The following is an 11,796-nucleotide window of genomic DNA, read 5'->3' on the forward strand; positions in this document are numbered from 1 at the left end:
AGGGAATTGTGACACATGGCGATTACATGTTGTCCCATTGTGTTTTAATAATATTATAGATATAGATGTTTGAATTAAGACTTAGAAGAAAGGTACAGTAACAATAAATTTCTCAATTATATTACACAAATTTGTAACGTACAAGCGTACAAAAGTAGTAGCACTTGCTAAAAACCTCCCAAAACTGCTACCTTGTTGCCGCACCTAATTAGCTCTTCAAACTACAAAAGGGAGGAAATCCATCACCGTCCCCAATATTACAACCAATTTACAATTTACACTCATCAATGAATCTTTAGTTCCTCAAAATACAATACAAACAATAATTACTATCACTTCCAATATACACAATTGCTTTCCAATGCACAAATGATTCCTCAAAATGGTGATTCTCGCTGGTTTTATGCTATTCAGAAGACACAGGTTAGGGAAGGTACTGCCAATTGGAAAAGTTATCTGTGTCTCTGACGTGTAAGTTTACACAAGAATAAGTTCTTAGCAATGGTTAATACTAATGTGATCAAAATGCCTTCCTAAAGGCATGTCTCCACAAACGAGCAAGCCAACAATCGTCATTACATTTTGAGCCGGTAGTTCTTTGCTCACGGTTATCTTTGGATGCTTCATCTGTGTCTGGATTCATGATTGGTAGGGGAACCGCCAACTCAGCTGATGCCCCTACAATATGATTCACCATTTCTAGGACATCACTCATCTTAGGGCGTGATTTTGGTTGTCGAACTAGGCATCTGTTTGCAACTACTGAAAGCTTATGTATGGATTTGAGAGGATAGTTTCTACCCAGCCTTGGGTCCACAATCAGCTCAAACTTTTTCAAGTCTGAAAGGTATGGTCTCACCCAATCTATAAGTCTTTGCTCACTCTTAGGGCGGTTTTTGTCTATAGGACGCCGTCCTGTGATAAGTTCATAAAGGAAAACCCCATAACTCCAAACATCATTCTTGCATGTTAGGCGTCCTGTTCGGATGTATTCAGGAGCAGCGTATCCCAGTGTTCCTACAATCTGACAAAAACAATAATCAGACAAAGAATTTGTCAAAAACAGGTCAGTAGGTCATTTAAGAATGACTTAACAGCTAGAATGACACCATACAATACTCCATTAGTTGCCCTACAGCTAAAGTATTCTGAAATGGTCTTTGGACAGTCCAATATGAGACATCACTACATCAAACTTTTGGTCATCATTCTAAATTCTAACTAAAAGATCATCCTCTAAAAGGATTACTGGAGGCAATCAATGAACATGTGATCAGATTTCATGTAAAGAACAGTCCATATTTAATATAGAGGCATATGCCTTGTTCTCCCCACCTTATTTCCACTTTTTTCAAGAAAATATGTCCAGATAAGTTAGCTCATGTATCTTCACTATAGGAAATATAAGGACTACCCAAGTTAAAGGAAGATAAGTTCAAATAAGTTCACTTTAGGAAAAATAAGAGCTACACCAGAAAATTAAGTTCTAATATACTTTAAGTTCAGAAAAAATACTCACCAGTTCAAACTACTTCAGAAAAATAAGTTGCAGTATGATTTCATTGCAATGCTGGAGACTGAGTTTAAAAAAGAAAAAAAAAAAAAACCTTAAAATGTATGGGAAAATGAATCTTGACATGTGAACCTAGTTATTGAGTGGGTTAGGTTAGCGTCGGTGCAGTTTGATAGGGAAGGGTCAAAAGAGGGTCACATTTTATTGACCCAACGCAGGTTGGGTCAATGCGGATTGCGGGCTAAAAAATAAGCAAGAAAAAAAGATGGAGAAAGATAAAAGTGAGTACATGAAAAATTCTAAACAATAAATTAAATTAATTTTATATTGCCTATTTTCTCTTTCTATTTCGTAAAAAATTGGGCCAACATTTTGGCCCTCGACAATAAAATGGGTATATCCAGAATCCCTTTCACGTTGGCCCAAAACCTATACTCATTAGGCTACTATTTTCAATAACTAGCAGTCCCTTTTGAGCACTCCTTCCCTTCCAGAATAATTGACACACAGTTTGACTTTTTTCACTATTCATACATAAACTTTGACTATAGCTTTTTAGCAATGTATGTAAAACAATTGTTATCATGTAAAATGTTTTTAATAGGTATTAATGTGAAGTTTCATAATAATATCTTTTTCATAGTTTTCGCTAAAATTTAATTACATATATTAATGATCAAACAAATGCATTGGCATGTGTGTCAAGTTTGACTATGTCTTTGGAATGGAGAGAGTATCCATCTTTTAAGTATATTTTCTTTCTTTGCTTTTTCTATGAGGGTGAAAAGTCTAGCAGCAAGGAAGAATGAGAAGAAATCTAGAAAGTTGAAACATACAGCGAATAGATCTAGACATACTTGTTTGAAATGCCTTGAGGTGTACAGCCACATAAGTCTAACAGCCTGTCTGGTAGCTGGTAATATATGGAGCTATTGGTAAGGAAGTTATACATTTCTTTGTAAGGAATGTTTCAAAACACTCTCTATGGTAATACTTTTCACCTTCAAGTATTCATTAATTCCCAATTATCCATTACCACTCAATAACCTTTATGACTTGCCTGGATTCTCTTAAATAAGGGGGTAATTTTTATGGGTTGTATTTTACTGGTCGATCAATTAAGGGGATAATTATTTCAATTCTACAAGCTTGGCATCATGTCAGGGGTAGTGGTGGAGGAAGAGCAAGGCAGGGAGGAATGAGAAGGAATCATGGAATGACATGAGGTAGGAGAAGGGAGCTGGATAATATTTTAGACGGGAAAAGTTACGCTAGTGGGGGTTAGGGTAACTATTGCCCCTATTTTGAGGGGAATATATTATCCCTTTACAATTCTATCTCCAATCCAGGCATTTCAAAAATGTCTTATTTTTTCCTACGGTAACTTTTTATTCCCCTATTACTAGGGATCCAGGCATGCCCTTATAGTAATATTTTTCACCTTTAAGTATTCATTAATTCCCATTAACACTCAATATCACCTCTAAAACAGTCATGATTTGCAATACTCCCTCCATTTTTAAATACTTGCTCCATTTCTCCATGCGTGGAGTTTTACGAGAAATTAGATAAAGTAATAAAATATGGAGGTAGTAGGGTAGGTAGAAAAATTAAAAATTGTAAAAAGCAAAAGTAGTTAAGAGAATTGGAGGAGAGAAAATATGAAATTAATAAAATATAATTTACGTTGGTCCACTAGTTGAGAGAAATTAATTAAATATTGTAAAAGCTTTCCAAATAAGGAAATGGAGCAAGTATTTAAAAACGGCCGAAAATGAAGTGGAGCAAGTATTTAAAAATAGAGGGAGTAAAATAATAATGAAAAACACATGCATGGGAATAAAGTTGCATTACCAAGGACGTTAGCATGTCCTTGCAAATTCACATATAAGGTCTTTACCATTACCACCACTTTACATTGTTTACAGATTATAGACTTTGTGATGATTCTCAATCCACAACACAATCAATAACATAAATCATTCAAATCTAAACATTCCAATTCAATTCTTTAATATTTAGTGATCGCATTTAATTTAATGTTGAACCCTTTTTAAACTACCTTAAGCGTGTGTCTGAGACACTTAAATAGCTCTTTTTCTATGCTTATAGAATCAATAAAAATTATATGAACCATCTTGTCAAAAAAAAAAAAAAAAAATTCCCTTTTTATATTCCAAACCAAATTAAACCTTTAGTTTAATCAAACAAGCCCTTAAACATGACTGGAAGTGGCAGTAAAGTCTGTCAAACAAAAACAATTTAAAAGCACATACTTTGGATTCTAGCCCTTCAAATGTGATTTAAATCAGATAGAATTTATAAGAATACCGATACTCCCACCCTGTTGAAATATGTCGTTTTTAATCATTTTCTAAAAACACCCTTGAAATTCGGGTCAGATACATACAGAAATGGTTTGAGTAGTTTGAAAAACCATTGTGAACACCATCATTTTTTTTTTGTAAGAAAAAGTATTGCTTCAGAGAATCTGATATTCTAACTGGGATGATCGAATGGATTAACAAGAAAAAATGGTGTAATGATTCAGATTACATGCTAAAATTTAGTATTTAGAAAGAAGCTGATTAGGAGGGATCCTAATTCCTAAGAATCCTGTTGCATACGGGTGTCATACAATGCATTGAAATGTGCAATTTTGTATCATAAAATTCAGAAAGGTCAAGACTTGAGTAGCTAACAAACGAAAGAATCAGTAACATACCGCAGTTGAGACGTGGGTCAGCCCATCGGGAGGGCCCAACCTGGCAAGCCCAAAATCAGACAATTTTGCATTCCATTGCTCATCCAATAGTATATTTGAGGATTTAAAGTCTCTAAAGATAATCTGTTAGCAGAAAACTGATTAGAGAAAATGAAGGTAAAGAAGATTGATTTAAGAAAGCAACATTGGCTTCATATCTACATACTCCATATATGATATACAACAATACTAGAAAAGTAAACGATGGAGAAATTTTGTCATATACAGCTAAATTAAGGGCCAAGCAAATAACAATTCTAGGATAGCAAATATTTTGATTTAAGAAAAGTTAAAGTGAAAAGACACTACTTTGATTACTAATAAATGTGGATTTGGAATATTCATTTACCTGAAAATCCATCTCTTCATGAAGGTAGGTTAAACCACGAGCCGCATCCCTGGCTATTCTCAGTCTCATAGCCCATGGGAGAAGTGTCCTAGACCTAGAAGATAAATGATCTTCGACACTTCCATTAGGCATGTATTCATATATCAGAAGTCGCTGAATGCCTCTTTCGTCATCGTCGGCACAATAACCCAACAATTTGACGAGGTTAGGATGCTCCACTACTCCTAGAACACTAACTTCTGTAACCCATTCTTTATGGCCCTGTAAGACAAACATAACACAAAATGAGCAGCTGTTTTATGTCTATGATCTTCGTCAAATATTTGTAAATCATCTATGTACGGTGTATTACATTTTGATGGCATAAAAATAATATAATCGTGCATTTTTCTGACAAAGGCAAGTTCTCGTCATAGTCTTCAAAAAATAACTTGGCCAATCATGCAGTACTTCAATATGGATCTCAATGCGTACAAAAAAATTAAATTCACCATGTCACTGAACATGTCCATATAATCACACTACCTGGAGGCTCTTCTGTTTACTCAAATATCCATAGGGTTTATGCAATTCTTGCTGCAAGCATTATTGTTTCTCTTTTTTAAAAGGGCTGTTTCAACTATTGACAAAAATCCCAATCATCATCAGAGTTAAAGTCATAACGCATCCCAAACAAACTACTAATAATAAACTATAGCATGAACATAAGAACTTCATTTCGAGAAAATTTATAAGGCTTCAGATTGCCAAGGTTAAAGCCTCACAAATGGCTTCCAAACACAATCAAAGGATAGATGTAAACATGAAGTAAAGAAGAACAAAGAAGAAATGTAGATGATTCGGACTGCAAGAGACTAATCTTCATTTAAGGAAACCATAGAATCATACTTGTGGATATCATACTGCTTAAGGCTATCTAATATCTTCTATAAGAAGATTAATCTTCATCTAAGGAAACCATAGAATCACCTGACACCTGGACACAAACTATATAGCAACAGCCTAATCTTAATGCCAGGACAAATTTAGAACTCTTCACCAATTTCACTGCTCCCTGAAGGACTTAAAAACTGTTTCTATGACAATTTTAACTGCTGCATGGGATATTTGTGAGCACTCAGCAGGATTACATATCAGGATGCTAGTTCACCAAAGTATGACGTTAGCTCAGCATAGCAGATTGTTAATTCCGCTGCAGGGTTGATATTGATGATATTGCTCAACAAAGTATGTGCTTAGCTCTTCATACCAGATTACACATTATTCCTCTCCAAAGTAATCTCTATGCCGTCTTTTCCTTTCAGTATGTTCTCACAATCACTCTTGCTTCGACCAACCTTTGTCAATACAGTACTTTCCCTGAGCTACAACATGGTAACACAGAGGGAACCAACTCTAACTCTTTGATCAGTTTCTTTATCAATTCCTTAATATATGCTTAAATTCGCATTTAGCCATTACCATCTGACTGAATTCTTTTGTTCTGTTTTCTCATTGTCAAAATATATCATTCTCTGTTAATTTAACCAAGAGCAAGGTCAAACCCTTTCAGAAATGGCAATTATACAATGCAAATTCCATCATCTTGATCCATGATATAATTAAACTTTATGATTTTTTTTTTTTTAAAATTTGAATTAAATTAAGTTGGGTCATGATAAAAGTCCAAGGATATCAAGATATGATAGTTTCATGGCTTATTGTTTGTGTACAGAGGGATATTGCAGAAATCAGCTGAGACTTGGCTCAAACTATCATAAAGTTTGGGACAGATGCACACTTTAAGGAACTAATTCTAAAGGCATTATGTTAACAATGTTATATTTCCCAAAGGTATGCTTTTTTTTATAAAAAATTTTTTTTGCTTATTTTACAACGATTAGAAGGCTGTAGGTACAGATAATGCTCTTGCATGCGTTACAGATTGCACATGTAGCTTAAATGTAACACCGTAACTCATCACTGCAAAATCAATATCCAACACAGCCTCTTACCAGTTTGAAGAAGTGTACTGTTATGGGAGATATGATGACGTGGTCAATACTAGCTTAAGGTCAGGCTTACCTTATGATTGGCTAAAAAAAAAGATGCAAGAGAGTAGCATAACAATTCCAAATTGTATCTGATCTTGGTGCATCAAAAGTAATTTCACTCATTTCATCTAATAATGATTTATTGAAATCTTTAAAATGTTTAGTGATCTACCATTCTACCAATCTGCTGATTCAGCTATACACAAGCAGAATTCTTTCCTGCGCAAATAAAAACATTGAGATTGACTACCATTTCTATAAAAGTAAGGTCTTGAAAGTTTTGGAAAAATTGCAGTTGTAGTTGTCATTAAGTTTCTAATATCCAAGCTCGGGGAATACCTTATGCTTAATAAAGTAACAATCAACCAGCTTTCAAGACATTACTGAAATGTAGAACTATAGTGGATACTATTGGCAGCTGGAACAATGTGATACAGGGTGGAAGGGTTAAGATTAAGAAGACTTTTCAAGCCAATACTGTTTCTGTTCCCAAAGGTTTCTTGGAGAAGACTTATTTGTAATAATCTTGCTTCCCCAAAGAGCCTTTTCATTACTTGGCTTGCAGCCAAGAACAGGCTTGTAACTAAAGATAGACTGCAAAAATGGAACATTCATTGTGATCCTACTTGTTTTCTTTGTAATCAGGCCCTGGAGACTACCCAGCATCTGTTTTTTGAGTGTGATTACAGTAAAAAAGTGTGGGTGAGAGTTCTTCAGTTATTTGGTTATCAGAGATCTTCTGGTCAATTTGAGAATGAAATGCACTGGATATTGAAGATCTGTAGGAAGTCTAGAGCCAGAAACAGACTGCTGGGAATGTGTTTTGCTGAGGCTGTCTACAATATATGGTTGCAGAGGAATTCCCTGATCTTTACAGGAGAATTAAAACCTGCAGAAGCTATTTTTCGAGACATTCTGTTCTGCGTAGCTTGTAGGTGTCCTGAGACTGATAGGCAGATGCTTATCTTGTAGTTTGCTGGTTCTGGTTTTTTTTCCCAGCTGTTCTGCTAGTGTTTTTGTATTTTCTGTTTGTCTCTTTTCCCTTGGGTGAACCCTTCCTAGAAGGTGGCACTAAAGGGAATTTAGACTTTCTGGTTTTTGGGTTAGGGTCTCTTGGGAACTCTTCCTAGAAGGTGCCCTAAGTTTCCCTTTCCCTGTGTTTTGGTTCTTTGTAGCCTTTGGTGTTTAGGGGTGTTTGTTTGGTCCTTTGGGATCTGTGGTGTTTGTTTGATTTCAACTTAGCTTTTGTAAGTTGTAATCTCCTCTTTTGGTAATAAAATTTTCTATTACCAAAAACAAAAAACAAAAAAAAAAAAACAGCTTTCAAGACAGTAATGCTGAATAATGTTAGATCCAATGTTAAAGCACATCATATCAGACATCAACTGATGGTTTACAAAGTGTTGGCCCAAGGTAACATTGAGTGTAACAAGAAGTATAAATTATATGCATGGGTTGACATATACTTATAGTATGCAGTTTATGTAAGCTCACGATACAGGTTGTATAACACATTTCCTCTTAATAAATTTGTCATGGTCCTTTCTTCCTTTATATTCCATACTTCATATTCTTGTGTTATTCATTAATTCTTGTTAAGTTAGTCCTCACAAGCCTTATGAATTTCCTTTTGAGGTTATTGACCATATTGAGATCTTTGCATGATTTGTTTTTTTAATTATAATTCAGTCAAAGTTTTATCTTTCGATGAATTTAAGCAACCTAACAACTCAGATTCAAAGGTTTAGTGAGATAACTCATCTCATTCATTAAGGTTTAGTGCAATTATAAAACGGAAACTTTGACTCTGAGATAAAACTTGAATTTTAGTTTCGCAAGAGTATATCCATTTCACCACATCAGTAATGAGCAGTTGCACACTAATTATCAAAATCATATCAGGAACCAAGAATTGGTGAGCGATATATGTCGTTTATGGTGTCACTACAAGGTATGTTATTCATGAAAAGGATTCCTCCCCCTCCCTCACAACCCACCCCCACAACACAAAAGAAAAATTGTTATAACCCTTACTTTAGCACATTTGTAAGAATTCTAAGAGACATCTGGGATACAAAAGATACTATTTAGAAAGAGTAGCAGCTATAGTAGTTCTATTATGTATGACTTTATAGTAGGTCAACTTTCAACTAATGGTTAATGGTTAGATACTTATATGTTATTGTTAAAGGTTGGCCTATGTTCAGCACAACTAGTTGGAGTGGTAGAATAAAAACAACAAAAGTTAAATACTAGACTAAAAGCTAATTTTGGTAGTTTTTGGGTAAATTTTTCAAAACACTACAAAACTTTAAAAGCTAGTGCTCACTACAACTTTGCAGAACACTATATTCAGAATTGGTAATGTTTAGACTAAGTCAAACCACTTAAAACTAGATGATCTTGGTCCCAGACTTAGAAAGTTTATCATCGGGGAGAATTCATATATGTTCTTAGAAGCAAGAAAAATGATGATCAAGAGAAAAGAGTGTTGAAATAAATTACTTGCCTGCAGACCTCTTTTTCCTAGCTGTTTCACAGCAACATCTACCTTCACAGACGAATCCTCTACACTCTTAATCATACCCTTATAGACACATCCAAATCCTCCCTCTCCAATTCTAACAGATCGACTGAAACCTTTGGTGGCAGACTTTAGCTCTTGAAATTTGAAGACTCTTAGATTGGATGTTGATCTCTGAGACATGCTAAAAAACGAGTTTTTCCTGATGGAATCTGTGCTTGTATCAGATACATTTTGTGAATTGAATTCGGAGCCTGATCTATTTACTTCTTCATCACCAAGAGCCGAATTTGAAGACAAATTAGATACGACCTTCATTGCCTTTGGCTCCCCTTTCTTGGCTACTTCAGAGAAGGGAAAACACCCCATGGCTTCTTATTAAGTAAAATGTTGTGCAAATACTACATAAGAGAAATACAAGGGAAAGAGCAGGTTAGATTGATAAACTGGAGAACATGATTCAGGTATATATAGAAAGAGAATCAAACTAAAAAATGTGATAAGAACAGTCATTGATTACCAAAGGCATACTAATCCAGAAAGATTAAGGTCCAGCATTGGCAATTACCTAAGAACTGATTAGCTGAAGATACAATATTAAAAACCTAAATGCAACTATTACATACACCAAGGAGCAAGAGAATTGCAACTTGCTAGAAAATGCCATTAAAACATGGTATAGGTAATACAATTCACACTTTGTAAGGGGATTTATACTTGTTTTTACTTCCTCAATGTTCTGTCTTTGCTACCAAGGAACGATGCATTTCAATAAAATTTCTATGGGGGAACACATCTGTGGAGAAGACGGCACCTCCAACCAAGGTAGGATGTATAAAAAAAAAACAAATACAGACAATTTACTTAACCAATAGGTTTATAGGAAGGTTTCTTTTCTTTTATTCTCCATTTTGTGACAAACTCAAATTACTAACAACCGAAACTTCATTTATTCTCATCCGAGCTTGAACTATATATAAGCAGGTGAAAAAAATTAATCACATTCATTAAGATTGGAGGTCAAACAAGCCCCTATCCATAGTAGGAAACATTACTCAAATTGGTTGTTACTTTTATTGAACATGTCAAGTTTGCTAGACCATACACTCGAATGAAATCCATCATAAACACAACTGGCAATGATCCCTGGATCTCCAGGATCACATATCCTTCCCCGCTTTTCGATATCGAACATCTTACAAGCAATTATCTAAAATACCCCCAAAATCAAAACTCACTTACCAACAACATAGAACTTCTGAATTGAATTTTGAATTTTTCATCAAACAAACTATAAATTCTAAAAATAACCAAACAACTTACAATCCAAATGCAAACAAAACTTACATATAAAGGGAAACATACAAACAAGCATTTATTGCCTAAAATAGAATTATAAACCAGAATTTAAACCACCAAGAGCAACATGATATAAAGTGATCAAACCCCTTAATTACCCAGAAAGCAACTTAAAAAAAGCAACCCAACCCAAAAAAAAAAGTGATCATATTAATACACCAACAAAATCAAACCCAGAAAATTAAAAAAACAAAAAAGACCCAGAAAAATGAGCTCAAATTTTACCTTTGTGCTAAGTTTGTGGGAGTAAAAGAGGGATTAATTTAGGAAAGAAAGGATCATATCCAAAGAATAGAGCAAGTTGAAAGACTATCCATGAGAAAAGGAAAGAGCGCAGAAAAATCAGAGGAGATGACAAGCGATCTTCGTAATTTAGAAAAAACACGAGAAAGAAAGAAACAAAGAAAGAAAGAGAGAGAGAGAGAGAGAGAGAATGAGAAAGAGAGAGTGTTTAAAAGTCTTCACACGGCAGGTGGAAGTCAGCTTGAAGTACCAACCCAAATGAGACTCTCGCTTGGAAAAGACATCTCTATCTCCGAGAATTGTGCTTTTAATTTTTTGATTTCGAAACCTCCTGTTTTTTTTTTGGGCAATACTTTGTCTGCTGTCTAATCTAATATTGGATATTAGGTTTTTTTACATTATAACCCTTTAACTTTTCGTTTTCTATAATGTGCTCCCCTTTTTGAGAAATTCACACTACAACCCCAAAATACATTTAGTTTGTATATTGTAACCTTGTTATCCCGCCGTTAACAAATTTCGTTAGTGGGGCCCACTCTCCGATTTATAATATTTTTTTTATCGATTTGCGTGTTGGAAATTGTTCTGTTAAAGGTTTTGGGGACTATTTTGGTCTTTAAGAATGCAAATTGAGCTCAGATTTGAAAAAAAATAACGTAAATGCCTCATTTTGCAAATTAAATACGTAAACATGCAAATCGAGACATTTCTTAATATGCAAAATGAGGCGTTTACATGTTTTTTTCCAAAATTTGAGCTCAATTTGATCCCTTAAGCCCCAAAATAGCCCCCAAAACCTTTAACGGAACAATTTCCAACACGCAAATCGATAAAACAAATATTATTAAGTGGAGAGTGGGCCCCACTAACGAAATTTGTTAACGGCGAGATAACGACAAGGTTATCGTATAGAAACTAAATGTATTTTGTGGTTATAGTGTGGATTTCTCAAAAAGGGGGGCACAGTAGAAAACGTAAAGTTAGAGGGTTACTATATAGAAAAACCCTTGG

The 11,796-nt window shown here is 34.7% G+C and overlaps 1 protein-coding gene across 1 annotated transcript; it reads right to left on the reverse strand.

The window, feature by feature from the left end:
• Positions 1-91: 91 nt before the first annotated feature.
• LOC110697682 (probable serine/threonine-protein kinase PBL19) lies at positions 92-11,199 on the reverse strand. Its single transcript, XM_021875065.1, has 5 exons — positions 10,768-11,199; positions 9,169-9,584; positions 4,627-4,887; positions 4,239-4,361; positions 92-1,024 (listed from the first exon to the last, which is right to left on the reverse strand). Exons 2-5 carry the CDS (start codon positions 9,550-9,552, stop codon positions 521-523), a joined length of 1,272 nt encoding a protein of 423 aa, XP_021730757.1. The 5' UTR covers positions 9,553-9,584; positions 10,768-11,199; the 3' UTR covers positions 92-520.
• Positions 11,200-11,796: the final 597 nt, after the last annotated feature.

This window comes from Chenopodium quinoa, unplaced genomic scaffold, assembly GCF_001683475.1.
Source record: "Chenopodium quinoa cultivar QQ74 unplaced genomic scaffold, ASM168347v1, whole genome shotgun sequence".
In the NCBI taxonomy this organism is placed as follows: domain Eukaryota; kingdom Viridiplantae; phylum Streptophyta; class Magnoliopsida; order Caryophyllales; family Amaranthaceae; genus Chenopodium; species Chenopodium quinoa.

Excerpts from the sequence above, each read along its gene's own strand:
- LOC110697682 (XM_021875065.1), bottom strand. The coding sequence starts at position 9,552 with ATGGGGTGTTTTCCCTTCTCTGAAGTAGCCAAGAAAGGGGAGCCAAAG. Across the intron at positions 4,362-4,626 it reads ATGAAGAGATGGATTTTCAG|ATTATCTTTAGAGACTTTAA; the intron begins GTAAATGAATAT and ends TTCTGCTAACAG. Across the intron at positions 1,025-4,238 it reads TGACCCACGTCTCAACTGCG|ATTGTAGGAACACTGGGATA; the intron begins GTATGTTACTGA and ends TGTTTTTGTCAG.